Source organism: Electrophorus electricus, chromosome 10 (assembly GCF_013358815.1).
Source record: "Electrophorus electricus isolate fEleEle1 chromosome 10, fEleEle1.pri, whole genome shotgun sequence".
NCBI lineage: Eukaryota > Metazoa > Chordata > Actinopteri > Gymnotiformes > Gymnotidae > Electrophorus > Electrophorus electricus.
Genome location: NC_049544.1, coordinates 16,559,936 through 16,586,017, shown reverse-complemented (window position 1 = coordinate 16,586,017; position 26,082 = coordinate 16,559,936). Strand labels below are relative to the sequence as shown.

The 26,082-nt window shown below is 52.9% G+C and overlaps 1 protein-coding gene across 5 annotated transcripts in view; it reads left to right on the top strand.

The window, feature by feature from the left end:
- The window catches only part of pard3aa (par-3 family cell polarity regulator alpha, a), a 275,373-nt gene that overhangs the window by 194,713 nt on the left and 54,578 nt on the right, over window positions 1-26,082 (top strand). For all 5 annotated transcript variants that reach the window (XM_035531038.1, XM_035531039.1, XM_035531036.1 and 2 more), the window contains 3 exons: window positions 2,682-2,898; window positions 16,980-17,102; window positions 23,043-23,291. In XM_035531038.1, the coding sequence (XP_035386931.1) occupies window positions 2,682-2,898; window positions 16,980-17,102; window positions 23,043-23,291 (589 nt within the window). The remainder of the gene's footprint in view (window positions 1-2,681; window positions 2,899-16,979; window positions 17,103-23,042; window positions 23,292-26,082) is intronic.

Below are 26,082 nucleotides of genomic sequence, written 5' to 3'. Positions count from 1 at the left end.
CAAGATGAGTGCTTTAAACACACACTCACTCTCTCGCTCTCATATGGTCCGCCCAGGAGACCTGGGTGACTACCATCTCCCGTATGTTATCCAAGACGGCACCATTAGGAGCTGCACAAATGAGCATTCTCCTCTAATCTCGTGCTCCTCTAATCTCGCCGGCCAGATTTAATCGCCAGATGCTTCCCACCCACGCAGATCCGCCGCCTTTGACCTCAGCCGCGCCAGAAAGCGAGGAGGAGGAGGAGAGAGAGAGCAAGTGCGAGAGAGAGAGAGAGAATCTCCACCGTCGCACTCAGGGTCATCATACAAACTGTCCAAAGAGCTTTGGAGGATGAGAAGCGAGGCCAAGGTGCGTGGCGTAACCAGGGGAAGCTTTCACGCTCGGCTCTGCCCGTTGTTCCAGCCCTACGCGTCCCAGCATGACGGCGGACTTGAGCGGTTTTCCCCTGGCGCAGCAGAAGACAAGTGGCCGCACAACGGCAACGAACAAACCTCCGAAGTAACTCTCGGCCCTGCAGCGGGCGCCTCGGGGTCCATCGCAACCCGTCCAGCACACTACAACACCCAGCATGCTTCAGACATGCTGCTTTCTTTATGCCATCAAAGCACTCGCGCTCTCTCTCCCTCCCTCGCCCCCTCCTTATCTCGTAGAAAGTTGCGGGATATTAATAATCGCACTAATCGCACATGCGTCTTTCGTCGGGTGCGATGTGGCAAATCTTCCCTCTCCGGCGTGTCGCAGCGTTACGTTAAAGCGCTTTGCAATTAGCAGCCCTGCGTTTCTTCTTCTTATACTTCTTCTTTTTCTTTTTTTCCCCCTCCTCCACGCTTTCAGAGCTTATTTAAACTTACAATTACTGACAGATTAATTACGTTTGATACGGCGGGCCATCCGAAATGGAAATGGCACTCGCAATCAGACTGGCGCCGAAATGAAAACGAGCGAGATCGGTTTCCATCCGCTTTGCTTCCCGTGATTACGGCGTCCAGTGCATGCGGAGGATGTCGTAGACCTCGCGCGCGCGCGCGCGCGCGGCTTGGCGGTTTCATCGCCCGGGCGGTTTTCATCGATACCGTTCGCGCGGCACGCCCGAGAGAAAGCAGCAAAATCAATATTGTAAATGTTTAGGAAGAGTGGAGTTATTGTACCTCTGCGATGTGAATTGTGAAACTCCTTCTCTTCAAAACAAATATCCCACTAGCACAGCGCATTAATAAAGCAAGTATATTAGCAAAGCAATGACGCCCTTGCTCTGGTGCCTTCAAAGAGAGCTCGAAACTCTCCAGTGGGATGCCAAAGTATTGCTGCTTCTTAATTGTACAGCGTGATCCAGAGAAAATATTTGAAAATGATTTACTCTTGGAGGAGAGTCGTTATTTAAGAAAAAATAAAAATAAATAAAATAACATTCCAGAGTAGAAGAACTACTTTCTAAAAATATTCCTTCCCACTTGGATCTTAAAGGGATGCCATAACTCTTGTGTTGTCAGAATACATGTGCGCTTGCCTGCATATGTGAGTGTGTGTATGTGTATGTTCTGCGTGGTTTGGGGGAAATTGTTAATTGTTAATCATTCCAGCGTTGTCTTTGTAGCATCCCTTTCACATCACACGAAGAATATTCACCCGTGGCAGGGAGGTTAGCACCAGCCAGGCCTCAAACAGACAACACCCGATGTTCGAATGTTGATAGAGAACCAATTTGATTAACGTATCTTACTTTTGAAACCAAACCTCATGCGCAAAAACAATACGTTCTGTTAATTAAATCAATCTTGGTCAATATCCCATTTAAATGCGTTGAAAATGAGCAGCGGCGGTTTTGGTAGAGCACTTGGCACCGGTGCTGGCCCTCGGGCCAGGCGTTCTATGCCCGGGAGAGCCGTGAGGCAGTTTTCCCGGTGGGCTAAAGTGCCAGTGAACAGAGAGAGGAAGCTTGTTGACCCCCCAGATGTACGCCGAGCGAGCGTTCCAGGGGCCGCCTGCGTGTGTGCAGTCGGAGGGGTGTAGAGATGTCAGGCTTTTAATGGGTTTTGTGTTGAAACCGCACATTATTGGCGATTCCTCCTGAATGAAGCGCTGTGGCCTTCTGCGGTATGGCGAAACACCCCCTTACCCCTGCCGGCGGGCGTGGAAATGCACTTTGTTTGGAAAGAAAGTGTTTTATCTGGCTGAGCCCACGAGGAGGCCTTCATTTTGTTCATTCTTATGTTATTACAGGAACCTACAGGTCTCTGACTGTCTCTCATTTTATTTCTCTCTCTCTCTCTCTCCACTTTTCTCCCTCTCTCCATTATCCCTTTTCCATGCATTGTGCGGACTGTGTGTGCTGGCAAAGCTGTTTATCAGGCCGAGCCAAGCTAGCCACAAATCCCATCTGTGTAAGTCGAGGGGCAGGGTATTGATACGGTGGCCCTCTTTAACTCGCAGGTGGGATCACACACACTACCAGAAGACTAATAATATAGGATTTTTATTTCTAACGAAGTGGAGTGAAGGAAGCCAGTTTTAGTCATGGTAGAGTTTAGAAACGTGTTTTTTTCCTTTTGCTTTTCTCCTTTTTCTTTTACGTTTAATAAATGTAGTAATATTCAATGTGTGTGTTTTCTTGGTTTTGAGTAGGCTTTGAAAAAAAAAAAACTCTCTCTCTCTCTCTCCCCCTCTCTCTCTCTCTCAGTGGAGGAGGACACAGAGGAAAGTTCGCGATCTGGCCGCGACTCCGTCTCAACGGCCAACGACGTGCCCCTGGCGGCCGGCGGCGCGCCCCTCCCAGACAGCCTGGTGAACGGCGGCCGGCTCAAAGACAACAGGAAGAAGCAGAAAGGAGAGAAGGAGAAGAAGGAGAAGAACAAGTCCAAGAAAGGTGTCCTGAAGGGCCTGGGAGACATGTTCAGGTGCGCTGACCCCGCCCCTTCCTGTCACATGACCGGTGCCGCCCTCCTCGCCGGCCCACTTTTCCGCTGGTAACGTGGGACCGTCGCCCTTATCTGCGGGAGCGAGCCTGCCCGGGGCGCTTTGGACGCTGATGATTTTTAATAAGGCCGCATGTTTTATTCATGTGGCATGTTGTCTGAGCTGTCACACCGATAGCGTAGCGGGAGGGGAAACACACCTGAACGCAGCGTGGGCCTGCTCTACGTGAACGTATGATCTCCGGCTACTAAACCATGCACGGCGATCTTCGTAAGCAGATAAATGTATGCTTAGGAGCAAGCGTGGGGAACGGGGAAGGAGAATGATGCAAGGCCAAGCAATGGCCTCTATAAGTCTGCAAGTCAGATCACCTTGAAGTTGTCAGGGAAGTTCCAGTGTCGCCGCGCTTCTGTCTTACTCCCAGGTCCAGATGAGCGCAACCAACGGGCTTTTGTTCCCCCTCCGGAAGTGGGTGGAGTTTAGGTGTATGTATTTTGTTTTTGTATTTTTTTGAGCTTTAAAGCCAGCGGAGGCCAGGCCAGACGGCGTCGGCAGGGCGGCTCTCCCCTCGGCATGGTCGGGGAGGGCCGGTACAGTGGGGGTCATGCTTCACGCTGTCCCTGCCGAGCTAATTAAACCGCGGCCACCGTTAATTATTCCGATGCGGCGCTCGTCTGAAACGCACATAAATTAGGCGCGCTCTTATCAGCGTGCTAAGTTGTTTCGCCGCAAACCCGAGTGAACGGGATTAGACGGCCCGGCTGCGCGGCGTGCGCGGCGCGCCGTAGCGCACAATAAAGACGACAAGTGTTTCCAGGTCATGTTTCAGGAAGTCTGAAGGGTCGCTTATCGCTGTTCCTAATTTGTGCTTTGCTCCTCATTTGCATCCTGTGGAGAAAAGGCGGTCTGTAATTATAAATACAATTACGCCCCACGCGTGTGCGCACACAAACATGCGCGTGCACACACTTATCTATTGTGCCTGTCCGTTGAAGAGAGTTTGAATAGCAAATGAAAATGAATGGGGGGTCAGGGGTTAGACTGTGTGTGTGTGTAAGTAATGGGGGAATTTTGGCGAGGAAGTTGCGCGCGTCTCCTCTGGGACAATGGTTCAGCCCCTCACCCCTGGATCATCGCTCTTCATCAGTGTTTGAGGCTGGGGGTGCGAAACCTGCGTATGCTAATACCACTGGAGCCTTTTTCCTGCCAGGCAGCCACTCATCCTTCCCCCTGCCTACAGGAGCCAGAGCTTAGTATTGAGAGGGAGGGTGTGCTACAGAGCGCCAGCAAGCAATCACTCTCTCCCTCACACACACGTACACGTACGCACCCCACCCCAAACACAGACCCACTCTCTTATTCTATCCGTCACACCTAAAGCAAGCAAGCAAACATGCACACACAGTTGCGCTTACTCTGCGTGCATACACTTTCCTTCCTGTATTTTCCAGGCACCTTGTTGGACAGTGAAGTTGCACTAGATCACTCTTTCCAGGAAACTGTCCTGTGGTTTTCTGTAGCCTGAAGAGAGCTGTTGGCACGTTGGCAACACACGGTTTGTGCTCTTCTGGCGTGACACCCCTCGATGGTTTCACACCGGCTGCAGGAAGAAGGGAGGCTCGGTGGCTAAAGCGAGCCGACGGGGACAGAGGGACGCTAAAAGGATGACGGATGGACAGAGGGAGTGGGTTTATCACTGCACTGGGACGGATTCAGGAAGATGAAGAGTGAACCGGGGCAGATGACTACTGGATCGAGAGGGAGAGAGAGGGAGAGGGAGTGTGTGAGAGAGAGAGAGAGGGGGGTGTAAGAGGAAATGGGAAAGGGTTTATGGATTAATAGAGTGGGTGAAAGAAGGGATAGCAGAAAGTGGATTGGGGTTAATATTCCGACCCGATGCTGCAACTTCCCCACAGCGCACAAGGCAGGATTCCACGCTGATGGACATCATGCCTGCCGCGATGCTTCTAGAAGGCATCGTTGTGAACTGGAGGGCAACTGGCGCATTTGTATTACACTTTGTTTGTTAGCATTAAGGAGTGTGTAGGGAAGGCCCAATCCGGACGATCGCGGATCCGCATGCCAGTCAGGAGGGAGAAAGGAACTCTTTCCGGCTGTTCTCTGTTGGCTTGTCCTGGCTTTGCCGTCCTTTGTAGGTGGTACGTGATCTAATCAGGCCAGTCTTGTTTGGTTTCCCGTGTTTCACCCCGGGGCTCTTGATAGAGCCAGGGCACTCACAAAAGCAAGCCCCGCCCCAGGGATTGGGAGTGGGAGGGGCTATAAAAAGCCTCCATTACCAGGGATAATTTAGTTGTTGTATATCTTCCATATGACTGACTCCCCTACTCTCTGGGTTTTTGTTTTGTCTTGGTTTTGGTTTTGTGTGTGCGTGTGTGTGTGTGTGTGTGTGTGTGTGTGTGTGTGTGTGTGTGTGTGTGTGTGTGTGTGTGTGAGAGACAGACAGAGGGCATTAACAAGTGCATCAGAGTACACTGGGAGAAAGGACAGGAGGACAAAGAGATGAAGAAAGTGTAGTCACATTGACCTAGACTGAGGGATACCACTCCTCCTCTAGACTGAGGGATACCACTCCTCCTCTAGACTGAGGGATACCACTCCCCCTCTAGACTGAGGGATACCACTCCCCCTCTAGACTGAGGGATACCACTCCCCCTCTAGACTGAGGGATACCACTCCCCCTCTAGACTGAGGGATACCACTCCCCCTCTAGACTGAGGGATACCACTCCCCCTCTAGACTGAGGGATACCACTCCTCCTCTAGACTGAGGGATACCACTCCTCCTCTAGACTGAGGGATACCTCTCCTCCTCTAGACTGAGGGATACCACTCCCCCTCTAGACTGAGGGATACCACTCCTCCTCTAGACTGAGGGATACCACTCCTCCTCTAGACTGAGGGATACCACTCCCCCTCTAGACTGAGGGATACCACTCCCCCTCTAGACTGAGGGATACCACTCCTCCTCTAGACTGAGGGATACCACTCCCCCTCTAGACTGAGGGATACCACTCCCCCTCTAGACTGAGGGATACCACTCCTCCTCTAGACTGAGGGATACCACTCCCCCTCTAGACTGAGGGATACCACTCCCCCTCTAGACTGAGGGATACCACTCCCCCTCTAGACTGAGGGATACCACTCCCCCTCTAGACTGAGGGATACCACTCCCCCTCTAGACTGAGGGATACCACTCCTCCTCTAGACTGAGGGATACCACTCCCCCCTCTAGACTGAGGGATACCACTCCCCCTCTAGACTGAGGGATACCACTCCCCCTCTAGACTGAGGGATACCACTCCTCCTCTAGACTGAGGGATACCACTCCTCCTCTAGACTGAGGGATACCACTCCCCCTCTAGACTGAGGGATACCACTCCTCCTCTAGACTGAGGGATACCACTCCCCCTCTAGACTGAGGGATACCACTCCCCCTCTAGACTGAGGGATACCACTCCCCCTCTAGACTGAGGGATACCACTCCTCCTCTAGACTGAGGGATACCACTCCTCCTCTAGACTGAGGGATACCACTCCCCCTCTAGACTGAGGGATACCACTCCCCCTCTAGACTGAGGGATACCACTCCCCCTCTAGACTGAGGGATACCACTCCCCATCTAGACTCAGGGCAGTGGATACCACTTGACTTGGTGTTCAATATTAATAGGCTTTAATTAGTGCCCCCCCAAGCCCACCTTTAAATGACCCCCAATCTGTCAAGCTGTCTGTATGCCCGTACACAGCTAACTCATCACGCCAAATACTGACAGCCCCACAGGGACCCCAGTCTGCCTGAACAGACACACACACACACACACACACACACACACACAGAGAAAGACAAAGCAGAAGAGGGAGAGGACGGGAGTGTCTTTATTTTAGTTTCCTGTGTGTGTGTGTGTGTGTGTGTGTGTGTGTGTGTGTGTGTGTGTGTGTGCACGCGTTGGTGCACACAAGCCGTCTCGCTCCTGATTGGCCCTTCATCCGCACCGATAGCTTTCTTGTCTACTGCGTCTCTTGTCATTAGCGGGCATACTTCCTTTCAAATTAGCTAAGCTTTATGCACCTGAGCGTGTCTTGGCTGTGCATGGCTGAGAGACAGAGTGGTGTATTAGCATCCCGGTCTCGGGGATCGGCCGCCACGCCGGACGCCATGTGCGGAAATGTGTTGTGCTCTCTCTCCTAATGTGAGGCTCTGTTCCCAGACTCGCGCAGATGGCAAATATGGTAAAAGAGCACATTTTAAAAGGGATCAAGATATCAAAAGAGCACCAGAGCAATATTGTCCTGTCCTTTGTGTGTGTCTGTGTGTGTGTGTGTGTGTGTGTGTGAGAGAGAGACACAGCGCGGCGCACAGACCGAGGGGTGGATATTGGAAAATCATCTCCCTTCAAAATGTCAGTAGCCCCTGAGCTGTTACCGATATACCCGCAATTCAAAAGAACTTCTGTTTGCACGACAGTCTGTCAAAATGAGAACAAATAAATAAAAATGAAAGCAAATAAGAGAGAGGGAGAGCTGTAGGCCGGCCTGTGTCAGTATTACCTCTCTCCCTGGTGGTCAGTGCTGTGGGCATTAAGAGCTTTACCCAGGAGGCTTTGGGGGATGCGACCACCTTTGTCCGCTTGCTTGCCGCTTTTTCTGAGATCCCTCTGCCGGTCAAACTCGCACCGTATTCTGCCGGGAACGCCGCGCTACAACCCCTGTCCCCCGGCGAAGGGCGCCCCACCAGTGGGGGGAAAGCGCTGTAGGAAGTAGGGGTCCGAAACCTTGTTATTCCACAAGGGTCTCGTTAGGCTGGGGGCCTGCGTTACAACAGCCCCCCGGTCTTGACTGGAGATGGAGCTCGAATGAGCACTCGGGGACTCGATTAGGCGGAGAGAGCGGGACCGGCACCGAGCCCGCGGGCTGGCCGCCATCCCGTCCGCCTGGCAGGGGTGGAGCTAGCATGCTAATTGAGCCTGAAACTTCGTTGCAGATGCAAACGGGATCCGCCGGCAACCTCAGGAGCGAATCCCGGGACCCAGAGCGGCCGGGCGCCCGGCAGAGAAGGGCGGGTTAACACGGCAGCGTGTCCGCCGGGCCGAGGGGCTCGCTGGGGGCCTGCGCAAATGGAGCGCACTTCAAAGACGCAGAGACACACACGGACCTCGTCTCTGGTTTAAATAGGAATGTAAAGCACTAATCACTCCTCTGATCGCCGGGCGTTCCCGCCTTGCTCTGGACTCTGGATCTGTTCCCGTAGCTCTAATGGGCGGCGGCACACTGTTCTGATCAGCAGAAAGGAGTCTAAGTCTAGCTGCTTATCTCCTTGGGGAAAATCTGAGCGCTAACGAGAGAACACAGGGAGAGACGGGAAAAACGCCGCATCCCTGCTGCAGTGGAAGATAAAGTATGCTTTTGTGCGCGTGTTTGGATTCTTGTTTTTGTATGCGCGCGCAGGCGTGCGGTTAAAAGCATGCTAGGACAGGTGAGGCCAGCCCGCGTTTGAAGTGAAAACGGGCCGGTGTGTAATGCTGGAGAGAGCTAAGGCTCTTTGATGAGGGAACAGGCTGTTTCTCCTTTTGAGCTGCCATATGTTAATGGCGTGAAAGTCATTACATACTCCAACAGGAATTCACAGGGATGAAACCTTTATTGAGGTGGCCGGGGGGGGGGATCTGAGAGACAGATCCTTCCCATCTCACACACACCGCACAAGCACACACACACACACACACACCTGCTTTTCGGCTCCGTTCTTCTTCTGTTCCAGGAATGAGGAGGAAAAAGTATGAAGCGAGGGTGAGCTATCAGCCAGCGCGGGCGCTGGCCGGGTGGAGGACGCGTTGATGTTGGCATGACACATACACGGGTTCCCTGCGAGCGGCTACACTCTGCTGTGCTCTCCTCTGCTCGTCCGCGTACTAGGAGGGAGACTAGGTGTCGTGCACTCACCTCGGGGGCAGTTTTAATTGGGAGTTTCTCTGTTCCTGCCACAGGAGAAGAGAGGGAGGTGAGACGACGACTCCTGGTTTTATCCTTCTCACTGACAGGAACCTCCAAACCTAAAGGCTGTTGGATGGTTTTGTGGGAGTAGTTTGATATCACTGATACGGGGTGGGGGGGTGGGAGGTGAAAGGTCAAGAGACCAGGCACCGCACGTGTGTGTGGATCAGACAAATGCCGACTGGAAGCGAATGGTGACGGTACAGGCCCCGTGACCTCAGTATTTAATCAGGCTACCTTTATGTTTTTTTCAAAGAGCTTTTGGTTGTCCTTAGCCTGTGTTTCCTTTGGCTGGTTGTAGAAAGATTATCTTCATGAAAATGCTCTCCCCTCTGTATAAGAGCCTTATTGTTTCTGTCTGGCTCATGGAGGCTGTGTGTTTCCTCAGAGAAGTTCAGCATCATTTGTCCATCTTTACCACAGCCAGCCATTTCCCACAAACCCTCAGCGCAGAACTAGGAAGGTCAACCTGAATTCCCCACGCTGTCCCTGGGATAGCCTCGGTTCCCGTACCTTCAGACATACCCGACATCCACAAACTTCTGCTAGGAAAGGTGGTACGTCCGTCCCTGCCTAAAATGAGGGTCCATACTCCATACGGTCTGTACTACTCCTTTGGTTCCGAATGAAGCTGCCATTATCTCAGTGACGGAAGCGTGTTGCAGCAATCTAGAAATGATGCATTAGACATCGCAGAATCAAGCCAAACAGAATCATACAAAAACAGAAGCACACTTCTCTACAAGAGGAGAGCGATGGCAGCGATTGTGTTGACGGTGCGAGCGTGCCCCTCGATAAAACACCAGCGCATTACTATTTGTTGCCACAGTTCTTGCTCTGTCTCTCACACACGCTCTTCCTTTGTTGATTTCAGATACGTATAAAATAAAGTGCTTCCTCATACACCAGATGAATCGTATTCAGACGAGAGTCTGTGAGAGAGAGAGAGGGAGAGAGTGTGTGTGTGTGTGTGTGCACCATCAAACCCGCACCATTAAGTATGCAGTGTGAGGCGGCATATCTAGGTCACCGGCAGTGACACTCCATTCCTGCGGGACTTCTTCCTGCTTCCTCTTCTCCATCTCCGTCTCCCGCTGATGACACAGACAGTCTCGCTTTTTGTGAGCTCACGCAGCAAATGGCATGTCAGTGAGGTGACTGCACATTGAGAACATCACAAACGCGGACAGCTTCCCTCTCAACGGTGGTACCTGGGAAAGAACGCGGTGCTTTATGGTTTACCCGCCGCCCACGTATATTTAGCCGTCAGATCGGCGCCGGCCCAGCACAGACGCAAACCTGCCCTGTTTACCTTCGTGCACACTGTGCTCAAATTAGTCAGACGCGGACTGATCTTCCCGCCTAATCCGCTCCCGGCAAGACTGCTGATGTGCGGCGCGCTGAGATCACGCTGTCCTTATTCGCACCCGGGTGTCAAGCGTGTGCATTCCTAAATGTCTCAGAACAGGCTAAAACAAATGTGATTTATCGACGGCTCGCCCTCCTGCCGTCAAGATACCCGCAGACGCGTGATGCCGGCACCCGGGGAGTGAGTGGTGAGGCGCGGACGCGTGCCTCGGTCAGCTCTCCTCTGATTCATCTGGGAGCTGACGTATGTCCACGTTCAGAAATACTTTTTTGTTTTTTTGCTTTTAGGGCACAGTTCCGTCAACAGGCCCACCGGATATTTGACCCCCTCAGGTCGCCATGTCAGCCCAGGTTTTCAGCGTGTGTTTGGAACAGGTCGATACTGCCTGATTTAACCAAAAGTCCCTGTTCCTCCTACGGGAGACAACAGGCAAGCATGCGTCAGCAGTTTCTCCGCACGCTGCGGGGACGACTGTCCGTCGGTCTGCCTTTTGTACTCAATGTCACCCAGCAAATGGGGAAAAAGTTGATGTGTGATCGCCCCCCCCCCACACACACACACAAATGATTGTAAGCAAATTGTTTGTTCTGCTGGATATAAAGTGGATTTTTCAGAAAGAGGGGACCTGATTATGATTTCCAGTTCTAGTGTTTTTACTTTTCTCGGCTGTTTAAATGTGGCGGTGATGGCAACCTGAGTGGAGTGACGCTGGAGTCAGGATGGTGCGCTCTCTCTCTCTCTCTCTCTCTCTCTCTCTGGCTGCACACGTCTCGAACATCTGCAGGGAACCGCTGGTACGGTGACAGCAGAGAGCGTGCGGCTAAGCAGCCGTCTGTCCAGCACACATGCGCATGGATATGTGAAGGGGCATTGTAAGGTCGACGTGTGAAAATCCCCCTCCTGTTGAATGCAGCTTCTAGATTCCTGCAGTAAGGTCATGAATATATTCATCTCACCCCCCCCCCCCCCACCCCCGTCTAGCCTTTCATTTGTTCTTTCCTTTCTCTTGTTATTAAAGACGTGGCTTTGGTGTCGCCGTCGGTCGTGAAGCAGCCTGAAAAAACACATTTTTGTTACCTTTTTTTTTTGTGTGTGTGTGTGTGTGTGTGAAAAAAAACAAAAAACCCCACAAAAAAAACGGAATCGCAGACGCGACTCCGGTCTCACCCTCCCACTCCCTGTGAGAAACACCAGACTGGCGTGAGATCCTGAGGCGGCCGCTGCCGGGTGCAGGAGGCGCCGTGGAGGTGCCTGGAGCACTGCAGCTTCACTTGACCCCCCCCCCCCAGCTTCGCTGCTCCCGCGTAAAGCCGGGTTTGACAGCCTGCTGCCTACGTGATGTCGCGAGCCCTGGATAATGAGGTCCGCGGGGACGGGCCTAATCGGCAGCCGCCGGGTCATAACATCAGCTTGAGTCGGCGTCGCGACTTTGGCGCGTAATGATGACGATGTTCCCATCAGCATGGGCTAACTCGCAGTGAGTGCAAAGAACATGGGGAGGCAGTTACTTGTTACTTTCTCTCTCACTCACTCTTGTTATTTTCTCTCTCACTCACTCTTGTTATTTTCTCTCTCCCTTGCTCACTCACTCCTGCTTTCACCGTCTCCTTTGCTCGCTCTTCCTGCAGCTCTCTCTCCTTCTCGACGCTCCCACCCCCTCCCAAATATCTGCAGCATAACCCGTTTTCTCCGCGCTAGCTCCGGTTCCTGCCTCCCTCCGTCTCTCTTCCTCGCCTTTTCCCTGACTCTCACCTTCTTTGACGCCCTCTTACTTTTCCTCTCGCCCCTCTTTGTGCCAGGCATTTTCCTCAGCTACGTGGAGTTTCTCCTCTCTCGCTCTCTGCCCCCCCCCCCCCCCCCCTCCTCCACGTCTCTTGCGGTATTACCAGGTACGCTTCTAAACTAGCCGTGGTTCCTCCCTCCGCCCTGTGGGGATGGAGCAGCGGTGCAAAGAGTGTAGACTAGGCCTCCAAGTCTCTGAAGACTGGGAATGGCCAGCTCTGTCTCCACACCCACTCCCTCACTGATTCCCAGCTCTGGCTGTTCACAGACACGCGCGCGCGTGCACAGGCTCTCATCACAATGGCGTTATCTCCCCTTTTTGCTCTTGCCAATTTAAACCATTGTGAATCCTAATTGCTTTAATTGGGCCTTTGCACGACAGAGCAATATCCTGGTCGCGATTGTTTGGGCCCGGGCCTGCATGGCTGAAGGACTAGTAATAACGCACGCAGGTCGGCCGTCTTCAGACTTGTTGATGTCTGGAGCCAGGCAGTTACATCACCAGGCTGTAAATCAATACGGATGATGTATAGCGCACATCGAGGCGGAAACCGCCACAGCGCACGCTAATGTATTATGATATGAAATGCTGACTGTTAATCTAGTTAAATAAAATGGTAAAATGGTCACCTCCCGTTTGAAACGCATGAATTAAGTCGTGTTTGAGACTTAGGAAAGACTTAACACCTGTTCATTTTTATTCAAAAAAGAAAGCACAGCGTGGTTTCTACAGAAGGACCCGTTTTGGCAGTGCACATTCAAGCCTTGCTCGAACATTTTTGCCACAGGCGTTCGGTATTGTGTGCCTTTAGTGTAAACAGGCCATTGAAACACATCTCTCTGTGCAGTGACATGCTAGCGGAGGCCGCGGTGCGGTTCCAGGCGGGCCAGGTGATTGAAGAGTTGGTATTTTTGAACAGTGGACGTGGGCCACTCGCTATAATAGCGAGGCCCACTGGGGACGCCAGCGTTTTGTTGTGCATTACAGCGTAATTGTCTCCAGCTCAATAGCGGCCATCGCTCACAGGGTGGGCTGCCGCCAGACGCCATTGTTTGTGGGCTGCCTCATAAAGGCACGGTGTACGTTTGGCCACATGAACGCCTACGCGTATTTATGACCGAACTATGAGTTTCACTGTGAGTTATACGGTGTATGACTATGTACATGACAAATAAACCAAACTTGAAACTTGAGTTAGAGTGTGTGTGTGTGTGTGTGCAGTCATGTCCTCCCAGGCCAGGAACAGCAGACCTGCTCCCCTCAGCGTCAGGCCTGGGTTTCCACTCCGGCAGGTGTTTAGGTATTCATTAGTCCTGGCTGTCAGCGTGTCTAGGAGGGGGCTAGTGATAGCCCATTAAACTGTGGTTTTGTGCACTGGACACTTCCACACAATGCACTTTATGATGAACTGAATGGCAGAACTGCATACATGCTGTCCATTGCTGGGCTTTCTCTCACACACACACACACACACACACACACACACACACACACACGCGCACACACACGCTAACAAGGATCTGTAAACCTTTCTAGGCAGTTCTAAACCCTTTGTTTTGAACACTGTCTTTACTGAGATTTTACAAACCATTAAATAAACGGATACATCTTTCCTTTTGGAGCCATAAGCTGGTTCCATTAACCTGAGGCCTTCTATTCACTTCCATTAACATGAGAGGTTAGACGTTACACATGGTTTCCTGCTGGATTTTTAAGTAAGCAGTCGGTACATGATTGCAGACCGCGTGACCCTTCAGACCGCGTGACCCTACGGGTCACATGATGCAGTGTGCTACCTCTGCCCCCCTTCCCCTCTCCAGGGAGGCGAGGCAAGCTCCATCCTAAATGTCCAGTGAGTTCGCTTGTGTCTCAGTGCGCTCCAGGGTCAGGCAGCCCCTCGTTATGACTGCGTCCATGACCGTTCGTGTCCTCGCTGGCCTGAGACCCCACCCCCCCACCCCACCGCCCGCTCAGGATGGGAGCAGGAGTGAAGGTGATGCTTCGTTTGTGCCAAGTTCTGCCATTCTTTCCTCAGACTTGTGGACTGTGATTTTAAGCCCCGCAAAAACGCTCGGGCCTTAATTTTACCGCACGTAGCGCGAGTCACACCAGCGGCGATTTATGCGAAACCCGTGGAAAAGATTTTGGAAAAATATTCCAAACGTGTCCTGCCTGTGCTGCGGATTTCGACACGGGGTTCAAAGCTTAAACAGGTTGTGCTCTTTTAAAGAGATACGATCGCAACAGTGCAGCCCACACGCCACAGCAGCGTTGTTAATGAAAACCGACAGTCAGTCTCCCACTGAAGGAACTCTATTCCACCGGTCAGCAGTATCCGTGTGGGCATGTCTGTATGTGAACCAGGTGCAGTCGGGTTTGTGGGCAGCCCTGCGCTACCTTGCGTCGCAGGGACGGGTGGAACGTCGCTGGGCGACCCTGCCCGGGGTCAGGGGTCACCACGAGCACTCCCGTGTCATAACGCCTAAGCTTGTTGTTTATCAGACACACTCTGTTTGGTAATGGCAATTAGACCTAAAGCCCCAAGCCAGGAGAAGATGAAAAAGCACCATATGTGCTCTGCGGGGACGACTTCTGTCTCGCTTTGCTTCATCTGCAAATTGATGTCTGCTCCCACAGGGGTTTACTGCAAGGGTTAAACTGCTGAAAGAACTTGCTAGTTAAAATGAGTGGAACGAACGGTGTTGCCTGCCCTCGTTGCCTGTGCACGCGTGCGCGTACACCCCCCCACACACACGTTCCCCCCCCCCCAAAAAAAAAAAAACCTTGAAGATTCTAGCTATACGTTATACCATGTTTGTATGATCGCTTGTGTCCAGGGTAGACATGCTTGAAACTTTTCCAGCCCGCTGAATTACCCACGTCGAGTTCTCCCAGCGCCACCCATCTCCACCCTCCCCCGTTCCACATCCCCTGTCTCCTCCTGCCACTTGAAGAGAAGGACGGAGTGGGTGGAGGAGTGATGCATATGGTGAAAAGGCAGATCTGCTGAAGGAGAGTTAATGAAAAAGTCCTTGGGAGCCATGGCAGAAAGCTGTCAGCGAGTGGGTGATAGATGGGGCCGTCCCCTTTATTAGCATCCGCGTGGTGGACGTCTGTACCCCAGCGCCCCCCCCCCCCCCCCCGGCTCTTCAGCCATTTGTTGATTAATTAATCAGGTAATGTATGACATCGCAGGGATGAAGCCTTCAGGTCAGACCTCAATTTCTTACATAACCACAAAGAACAGATCAGACTGCGGTTTGTGGTTTTGTTTTTTTGTTTGTTTGTTTGTTTGTTTTTTAAACTTGACACAGACCACCTCGGCCTCGTACCCCACACCTGAGCGCTACGGCGACGGAGAGTCATTTAGCCAATGGATTTGCTGGTAATTCAACAATAAACATATTCGAGGACAAGGGTTTCCCATTCCATGAATATATTCAACTGAGCCGCCTGAAGTCGGGTCGGTCCGAAGTAATTCTGTCAGGTTTTGCTGGGAAGTGGGTGCTCCTACCGTCTCCGCCGACGCTCGGCGCGAGTCCGAACCAGAAGCAGATCCCCGGCGCTGCGACGGCGAGAGGAAACACGAACAGATTTGTGTTGCTGATCGAATGGATTCTTTTTTTTAATGCAATCAAAGTGTGGTTCTGCCACCAGGAGCACGAGGGAAAGAGGCAGAATCAGTGTTTTACGTCTATTGAGTTTGCCACTCCATGCTCTCACTCCTTATTGCCTCGTCATACACACATAGATTCCGTTACTGCGCTCAATATTTCCTCCATCCCGCAAATGAGCTCCTCTCACACACGCACACTCACACACGAAAGTACTCCTCCCTAGATGCGCAAGCACAAGTTGCAGCCAAAGCTGCTGCGCTCTCCTAATACGGCCCGCAGATGCTATCAGAGCGGCAGCGGCATCAAAGGCTTCGCGACTGACCGAAATCGTCCCTTCCTGCACTTCCTCGCAGCCGTGAGTTCTATCAGCGAAGGAAGAGCCTGGAGGAAATAACATGAGTGGGAAGCCGTGAAAAGGCACTGTATCCTTGGACGGCTTCCGCACGGTGCGTGTGTGCGTGCGTGCGCGCGCCAGCCCGCTAGCCGGTTGCGGTGACGTCTCTGTCCTGGAGACCAACATCAAATAACATTCCATTGAGTGAGCAGGGCGGAGGCTGACCTAAGACGGAGCTCCGAGGAACGAAGATGGTTAAGATCACGATCACTATAGAGCGGAGTGCGTTAGGATGCTTGTTGGCTTTGGGTCTTTGGGGACTGGACACACACACTGCAAAGCCATACACATCCGCCACCAGAATTCCTCCTGCGATTTTTTTTTTTTCCCTTCTCCGTCTTCGTCCCTGCCGTGCGGTTTGCCGCCATTCCCTCCAGCTGCTGTCCGTCAGCGACCCTGTGGCAGATCCACTGTGTCATTCCGCCGTTAAAACGGAGAGGCTTCCACCCGTCCCCCAGCGAAAGCCGCGACCGGCCGAGCCGCTCCGCCAATCCGGGCCCGTTTGCGTCTGCCCGATGGGACGCGAGACCGAGGCTGACAGCTTCCCGATCGCCGCCGGCGTTGATGGGCGGGGTCCAGTTAAGCTGGGCTTAGCCCGAAAACGATGACGGAAGGAAGAAATCGCTCAGACTGACGTTTCCTTATTGCTTCTGTTCTTGCCTAAGTTTGTGTAGCAGCGAGCGAATATCTTAGAGGCCAAACCTGCTCAAACCGAACCACACTGCCTGCCACTTTAACTTTTTTAAGACATCTGGAGCGTGACTGTAATACAGGGGAGCCAGGCCCTGCTCGGCAGCAGCCTGAGACATCCAGTGACGTACTCCAGCTCCGTGCTCCGTCTAAACCTACCTCCCTCTTCCTCTGTCTCTATCCCTTCCTCCCCTCTAAAGGTTTGGCAAGCACCGGAAAGATGAGCGATGGGGAGACAAGACGGAGCGCAAAGCCAAGACCAAGGTGGAGGAGACGCAGGCCACAGAGGAAGACATGCGGATAATGCGGTTGGAGAGGGAGAGGTGAGTGGTCCCTTCACGCCGCCGGCAGTCAGTCACCTGTAGGTCGTCGGTCGTGGTGTCCGTTTCATTTTAATATGAAAGCCGTCATGCCCCATAAATGCAAATGGTCGCGTTAATGACGGTACGGTTCATATTTGTGAAACTCGCCCACCGGCCAAACATTTAATAATTAACCTCTGCCTCCTACATCATCTGCCGCAGAGCAAACAAGGTTTACATCCTCCACCCGCAATACAAATCCATAGTCTTTATTCACACACAGGACGAGGACAGTGTAGCGCACCTCCCTGTGTGCCTTGTATGCCCCTACCCCACCCCGTCTGAATTGACGTGGTTATCAGGGCACTTTTGCTAATAGGACACAATTGAATAGCAACAGTAGGGCCCGCGCACCACCGTGCAGAGAGCACCCTGGGCCCCCCAGCGCCAGGCCCGCGGCTCCTCGGAAGAGGTTGCGATGCCTTACTGTAGTCACTGGGTGCTAGGCGGAGTCAGCTCAGAGAGAGAGAGAGAGAGAGAGAGAGAGAGAGAGAGAGAGAGAGAGAGAGAGAGAGAGAGAGAGAGAGAGAGAGAGAGAGAGAGAGAGAGAGAGAGAGAGAGAGAGAGAGAGAGAGAGAGAGAGAGAGAGAGAGAGAGAGAGAGAGAGAGAGAGAGAGAGAGAGAGAGAGAATGAAGGATTAGGTGAGAGAAAGAACTGCTCTAAAAACTAAAAAAAACACACAAAGATGCAGGATGTGACTGCGAAGACACCTCGCTTCACTTTGCGTTGCTTTTTGCAGGGGAGGATGTTGAGGAGAAGTCTTATTAGGATTTGGCTTGTGCGAGTGTGATGGGCTTGGTTTAAACCCACATTTGTGTAGTTTTTTACCCCCCCCTTCGCATGCCTGGTGCACTTGAGATTCCATGGAGTTAATGGAAGCGAATTCTTGAGGGAAATCGGCCCAGCAATAAAAATCTCTGGTGTCACTGCACTGCGATGGGATATTCAGAGCCGAGCAGCAGGGAGACTGACGGCTCCGAGAATCGATCGCAGTCTTATTTTCACACTACGGCGCAGGTCGGACACGCAGGCTCACGCGCGCCAGGAGAAGCAGCCCAGGGCTCGGACCCGACCCGGGAGGAGTGGCCGACGGGGGTGAGGCCACAGCCACGCGCTCCGCTCCCCCCCCAACACTGGCCGTCGTTAACTCGAGCTGATGTTTTGACAGCAGCTTTAGTGACCCGGCGAGCAAAGTCGCGGATCCGTCCCAGTAACCCCTGCCATCTTCAGCCTGTCTATTTCTGGAAGGCACGGCGCTGGCCCGGCTTTAGCGCAGCTGACCTCTGAAGAGCCAAGGAAACTCATCTGCGGCTCGCTGAAAGCCTGCGCCGTGTGGCTTACGCCGCTATATTTCTGAGGGACTTAAGCTCCCCAAATCCTCTTCTGTCACAGCTGTATGGATGACAGCCATAGCAAAACTGCAAGGGGAATTATTTATTTCTTTTCTTCTTTTTTTTTTACGCACCCCACCCAAACACGGGTGCGTGAGCGTAGTTCTAGCGAGCTTGATTTGATCCGAAGTTGATGGAGTGTCATCATCAGTGGCATTTGTTTTGCCACAATCGAGTAAATTGTAAGCAGCTGCTAAACCAGCCCCCCCCCCCCACGCTCCGCCGGGACCCCAGGCACCCGCTGCTTCCACGCTTCATCAAGGACTCCATTAAGACCTGCAGGGGCCCCGACTGCTACCCAGGGGCACCGGGGCCCCCTTTTTGTGCGCTTCGCGTCCGCCGGTGCTTGTTCGCGGTCGTCTCTGTCGTTTCTTGTCTTTTTATGTTAACACTCCATGTGCAGTCAGCCATGCACTGTCTGTGTCGCGGCGCTAACAGGCCCGCTGGCTAATCGGGACGCCGATCTGCGGATGCGTGCTAGCGTGGCGGGCCAGCGCAGAGCAGGCGGGCGGTAAACATCTTGCTCCCGGAACCTGCCTCCCCACAGCAGATTAGCCGCGGCCCTTATCTGCCGGGCTCCGCTGCGCTGCTAATCAGCAGCTAGCGCGTCTCCGTGTCCAGCCTCCCCCGCTGCTCCGCCTACGGCTTCCTCCTGTTTGTTTGGATTCGGACACCTCCCAGGCTCAGCCACGCTGCCATCTCCAGCGGTGCTGTCCGTCCACTTCGAGCGCCAGCGGACCAGCCGGGAGACCCGATAAACGAGCGCGCGATTCCGTCCCTTTCTTCTTGCAGGGCTTTTCCGCTTCCTCTATTCTGTTTCGGTTACTACTCGCTTTTCAGAGCGATGATTGGCCTTCGTCTTCTCTTTGGCACTCTTTCCCCTGTTGCTTCCCCCTATGGTTTGTGGTCGACACATAAAAACATACTTTGAAATATTCTTTTGGGTCTGTTCAAGAGGTTTTTTTTTTTCGTTCCGGTTTGCAGCCTGGAGCTCTTTTTTTTTAAAGAAAGAACGCTGCTGATTTTCCAAATTTTACAGGCCTGTTTGATATATAAACAGATGCATCCAGAAAAGCAAATTAATTGTGTTGACACCGTAGGCGGTGCTTTCTGCAAATTGTCCTTGTGTATTAGCTGAAATTCTGCTAATAGCCACTGCCCGCTCGACAGAATAGTGCGGTCGTCTTCATGTGTGAGATTTTAAAGTCTGCCTATAGCTCTTCACTTATTTGCAAACTCTCCTTTTTGATGCATTAATGCGGGTTGATCATTATCATGGCCGATCTTATCCCCCGAAGCGTGGCAGTAATTGTGTTAAAAAATAATTAGCTCATTATGCTCAGGAGCCTTTTGTAACATTTTGCTGTCTGACTGGACCAATTAGCATGCAGAGTTCAAAGGCAGATGACAGGCTGATTTGGGGATCTGATTACATTTGTAATTATATTGATAGTTCGCTTCTGGCTAAAAAGTGAGCGTTAGGACCCATAGATGCGCCCCGGTTGTTTCAGGGCTGAAACCCCAGCCTGGGCTGTGCTGGGATCGGGAGCATCTGCCTCCCAGTTCAGCCCTTCTCGGCGGCGGGAGAAGGAGGCTGGGATCACCAGCGCGACACGTCCGTCTTGAAAATGGCGGGTTCTGACGTGCACACAACCTCGTTGCAAAAGCTTTTCTGTACATCCCAGAATTCTTCACAATGCTCGTACATCTTCACACAGCTCCTGGCCCATGAGGGCATGGGTAATGTTTCATATAAACTGTGTTTTTAACCTTTGGATTGTTCCATAGGTTTCCTCCTCTAGAACATCTATGGCTTTTGGCGAAAGAGCGTTTGGGCCCTCTGTCGGCTCAATAAGGAGGCGATATCAGGGCCGGCTGGCTCCCGACCAGGGCCCGCGAGGTGCTACGCGCGCTGAGAATTTTCCTGCCTGCCGGGCGAGAGCCAGCCTGTCCTTCTAAGTGCCCATTTTGCTGTTTTTGTGTGCTGACCCGTTACCTAGAAACACAACGGTCAGCGGCAGCATGGCGCTTACCTCTCCGTTACTATAGCAGCGTGCTCCGCTCCGACGCCCACGCATCGACCCTAACGTGAACGGCGCTTTTAATTACTCGTGCGCGCCCGTGCTCGCGGGTGTCCCCGTTTGCTCTCTCGCACGCGAGAAGACGTGTTTTGCCCCTCGCGCGCCTGCGCGCAGAAGGGGAGAAGAGAGGAGCGCGCTAAAGCCCTCCGGATCAGCGCGGGTTAACCCAAGCTGAGTTCACGTTATCTTTTTTGGCTGAGAATCGGCAGAGGTCGGGCTGAGGTAAGACGATCCCAGCCCAGTGCACCTACAGGTGCCTCAGCGTCTGCACCCAGAGAGAGAAAAGGGGGCCGAGAGACAGACGCAGAGAGAGAGAGAGAGAGAGAGAGAAATAAAGAAAGACAGAAACACACAGAGAAATTGACAGAGCTGTAATCATGTTCGGTTTAGTCATCTCTCCTCTGGGCAAACGCCATGCCGGGCCATTAATGGAGCAATGAAGTAAACAGGAGACAGTGGACAGTGTCCAACTGGTCTGGCCTCCAGTGCCCATGGGAAAACATATCCACACATGCCTGCAAGTGCGCGCACACACACACACACACACACACACACACACACACACACACACACACACACACACACACCCCTCCAGAATACAAGCAGGGCTGCAGTAATGGGAGCGTGGAGCACAGTCTGCCTCTATCTTAGGCTCTCTCTGTCCTCGGTCATGTACACAGCACACACAAGTACAGAGATCAGCCAATGTAGTTACCACTGTTCGGCTCGTGCGCCGGATCCAGCTACTTGTGATCCCACTGGCTGAGGGCTAAGTGCGTGTGCGTGTGCGTGTGTGTGTGTGTGTGTGTGTGTGTGTGTGTGTGTGTGTGTGTTTGAGAGACTGAGAGCCAGGTCAGTCCTAGCCCCATCTCTCACACTGGACATTATCTCTTTCAAACATACGCACTGCCCTCGCCGATTCGATTTGGTCATTACATACGCCAGAGGCATTGTGTCGCTATCGGCTTTCTGTAAAAGCTGTCATAACACACAGTAGGGTTCTCCCAGCCTCCCGAGCAGACAGCAGGCGCATTCGGCACCGTCTCTCCTCCACATCGCCGCGCAGGTTTAGCGGCGCTGAGGTTCACAGAGGAGATGTCTTCAGAAACCTCAAGGCCCGCGAGAGAACAGAGAACGGCTCGCCCGTGCAGGGTCAGAAGGGTCAGGACAACACGGCCGTCGCTTTCCCGCTTTTGCTTTTTATTGCGGCTCGGCCACGGGCCGCATGTGACGCAGATGGAGCGTAATGAAGCTGTAGCGTCTGCCGTGATCGCGTTTTGCCATCACGTGCGTGTTTGGGAAATTAGATCGCGTTTATGAGAATGTGTGCAAATGTCTTTTTTTTCGGGGGGGGGACCCCAGCGTCAGGGCCTTCGCCCCCAGCATAGAGCTTTCAGTCAAACCTTTGACGGACAGCCGGCAGAGGTCAGAAGTCAGCCGCACCCCAGGGTGGCGGCGATGCGAGGCGCTCCCAGTAGGGCAGGGTTTGTTTGAGGGGCCGAGTGGCTGGCTGTTCCCGGGCTGGAGGAGCCAGCAAAAGTATCGGAGCCCATTTGGTTCTAATAAGGCGCGCGGACATGGGTGGCAGGGGTCACTCCGCGGGAGGCAGCCCCCCGTCGTCCACGCCGGCACTCGCGGCACGGCCATAGCGCGAGACCCCCTCTCCCTGGCGCGCGCAGACGCGCACGCACCTTTGGAGGCAAAATAAAGACCCTCATTCACTCATCGTCCCTCAACTGACCTGCTGAAAAGCGGAGAGGGAGCGAGGGAGCCAGTAACAGGAGGACAGGAGAGGCCTCGCTCTTCCTGCCGTCCAGGAAGAGACCCGGGGGAGGGGGGATAACTCCGGAAGATAACCCGTTTTGGCAACCCAGCATGAGGTCACCCAAACAGCCCTGTCCCGCATTCCAGCTGCGGGTTGCTCGGCGGGAGACGTGCGAAGCCTCTGTCTCCATCGGAGATCCGCATCGTGGTTTCCGTACGAGGGGCAGCCGGACGGGGCAGAGCTCCAGGGTAAACACAGGCAGGACGGGGAGGTGTGTGAGCTGCCTGTAAACCCAGCAGGTGTTCTTAACTCGGGCAAACGCCAGTACAGCAGGGAGCCTTCCGTCACCATAAACCCACTCATCGCATGCCTGAAGTACTTTACTAAAACCGCTTCATTAACAGCAGTTCATATTTCATGGCTTCACACACGTCCCACATCGCTTGTTCGCGTGCTGTTTTGATGGGATAGTGGACAAAATGAAATATGAATCCAGGAAAACATTAGCTCGACCAGTCGGCTCGTCCTTAATCCGGTTTAATGCTCCGCGTGTTCCCTCTAGAGCGTCGGCAGTTTCGGAGCGCTCTGGGATTACCTGTCGCCGCTCAGGTTCAGCAAGTTGCAAGCTACACAAGCTCTCGTGACCTGTGTGTGCTTTTGCAGGATCCAGGCCAAGACCAGGGAGCTTCGTGAGCGGCAGGCCAGGGAGCGGGACTACGCCGAGATCCAGGACATCAACCGCACGTTCAGCTCAGACGAGGAGCACACCTACGCGGGCATCGGCTCGCTGGACTCCTCCATGGACAGCAGCCAGAGCCTGAACCAGCCCGGCAGCCCCACGGACCAGCCCCTGGAGACCCTCTACGCCCAAGTCAGCAAGCCCCACAACGGGCGCCCTCCCTCAGAAGACAGGTAGGGGCGATATCGACACTATCCATGCCGTGTTGATCCTTTTTTTTGTTTGTTTTTGCTGTGGAAAACAAATAGTCAGACGTTCGGATGCGATAGTAGCATTTTGTCGAATTAGTTGAGCAGTGACACAGGAGGAGTGGGTTTAAACCAAGGATCAGTCCATGAAGCTGGAACTCGAGTTTCTTTACCTCTGCCCAGCCTGCGCGCACAGCTGTTCCAGGCTGTTTAATGGCGAAGGCTAGCACAGCGCCGACTGCTTGTGTTAGCGTCCCGATTTAGGCTCATCGCGCGTTCGAAAATAGCAATGCCTCTCTGTGGATCAGCGAAGCCCAAGCAAATACAGTAACCACGCTTCACCCGCGGCTCCCACCGGCAGGCTTTGCATCCAAGATAAATCAGCGATAATTTCCAGCGCATGAAAATGTAATAACCACCAGCTTGCTTTAATGTCCGGGATTGTCCTCTCACTGTGTCAGTACAGCCTGCTGACACATTCATCTATTTTGTTGGGGTAGAACACGGTCATCTGTGAACAATGCCCAATTTTAGGGACAATACTGATTTGGGGGGGGGGGGGTTGGATTCTCGGTTTGCTTGGTGCAGGAAAATAAGAAAACCATTGCTGCAGATGGCAGTAGTAAAAGCTGAAAGCTACACTCCTGTGTAATTTCAGCCTGGATTTTTGCAGTTTTCCGGCTAAAACAGCCGTCATCACTGTGAACATCCCTCAGCACGGTGCTGCCATTTTGCCTCGGAGTTTCAACTTTTCTATCAGATTGCCTTTAATCATCACATGCACGCGCCGGCTGCCGTAAACCGATAGTAAAGTTGGACCTGCGTGCTCCACGGTGTCTGAGACCCACGGTGTCTCGTCACACTGCCACTTGAAGGTCAGGGCACATTCGCCGGCAGTGGCGGTAATGGAGTCATGAAAGGATAGTGTTGCTCTCCAAAGCCTTAACAACTCTCAGTGCACTCGTTAAAACAGCTGATAATCACCTCATTGTGGTAACAGTGCTGAGCCAGTGATTGACGGCTGCCACTTGGGGATGGGGGTGGATGCTCCTGACCTTTCGAGGGAGGGTTTCTTGAGACGGTGCGCTGTGGTCCCCAGCAGCTGCCCGTCTCCCGCGACGGCCTCTTCCTGTGGGATGACCTCACTGGTCACATGACAGCGCTGTGCAGCCATTCAATAAGCTGCTTAATCCGAGTGCCGATATCTCCAGCAGCTTGAAGAGGCCAGCGGTCGATGGGCAGGCCTCCACGGGGGTACTGCTGTGGCAGAAACTACCGCCCCACAACAGGTTAGCCGTGGGGTTATGAGGAAGTGATGGATTTCACACTGCTGGACATGGTTTTAACACATTTGCGTACATGCGGGTTCGGCGTTGCTGTGTATTGCAGTCCTCTCTTGCGGTTGCTGGAGCGGTTGAAATAAAATCAGTAAAGTTTACTCGAATATGACACATTGGGGATTTCTTTACTATTTTTTTTCTTCCTTCATCCACATTCAAGTAAATCTTTGTTTGGGTAATCTTTGTGCAGAGCTCCATAAATGTTCCACATTTATGCCACTGGGCGGGAGGGCCAAGAGCAGGATAAATATGGAGGACACCAAAAACGAACGATGCCGTGATTAGCGCAGAAAGAGCCTTTTTTTTCTGCACTGTGTTCTCCTCCTAATTTCTAGAGGCTGAACGAGAGGAACGCGTCATTATCTCATGCCCGGCTGGGCATGTCGGCTGCCGCTCTCGAGCGCGTGATGAGCGGCTGCCTCCGTCTTCGCCGCTGAACTCCCAATCACCGTCTCGTTCTCGCCTCGCGCCCGCGAGCTCTATTTATAGCGACCCACGCGGAGCGGATCTTTTGTGGCGAGTAAAAGCGACGGGGGGGGGGGGGGGGGGTGCGTGCGCGTTACCTCGCGAGGGCGCCGTCGGCTCTCGCGCAAGACCTCCTCCGTTTTGCCTGGGATTCTGCGAAAACGCCTCTTAGAGGTTTGGAGGTGTGTCGTGTTGAAGCACCGCCATCGTCACCTCGCGTTCACGCTCGTGTAATTGGGTCGGATGGCTCGAAAGACTCAGAAACTGCCGCCACTATGTCGATTAGCCGCTGATGTCTCCGCTCATGTTTTTAGTTTTACTTTTTTTTTTTCTGCGTGTGCTAAGCGGCTTGCGTTTCGTGACGCACTCAGAACTGTATGCGTCCACGGCATCGGAGCGGAGCGAGCGCTCCCGCGGCTCGGGCTCTTTGCTGGCGAACGCGGTAGCTCTGCAGCGTGTCTTAATAACGGCCTGCGGAGGCTTCGGAACGGACGGACCTCCCGGCCGCAGTCTGTGTGAGAGATTGCCCTGCTGCTGCATAATTTGCACATGTATGTGTTTGAGAACTAAGGGGATGTGACCGGAGGGCAGCTCGTCTTTGCAAAATCTGGAGAAAATGCAAACAATATTGCATCAACCAACCAGTTTTTGTTTAGGACTTTTCTGCTTTGCATATCACTTAGGAGGACGGCGTCGTGAAATCTGTTGTAATATTTGTCATTGTGGCTTTGAAATTAATCGCCGGCTTTCATTTTTTGTTTAGCTCCGAGGCCGGCAATCTACATAAATGCCATAATGCACTTTGAAATGCATTCAGATTCCAGACAGTCATTCATTGCCTCAATCAAGCAGGACCCAGCTCCCTCAGTGAATCAAAACAAACAACCTTTTGCTTTCTAAATCAAAGCTAATGGAAATTTCATGGTGTCAGACTCCTACTATAAAATCCTCGAGCCCACAAGTGAATGTTG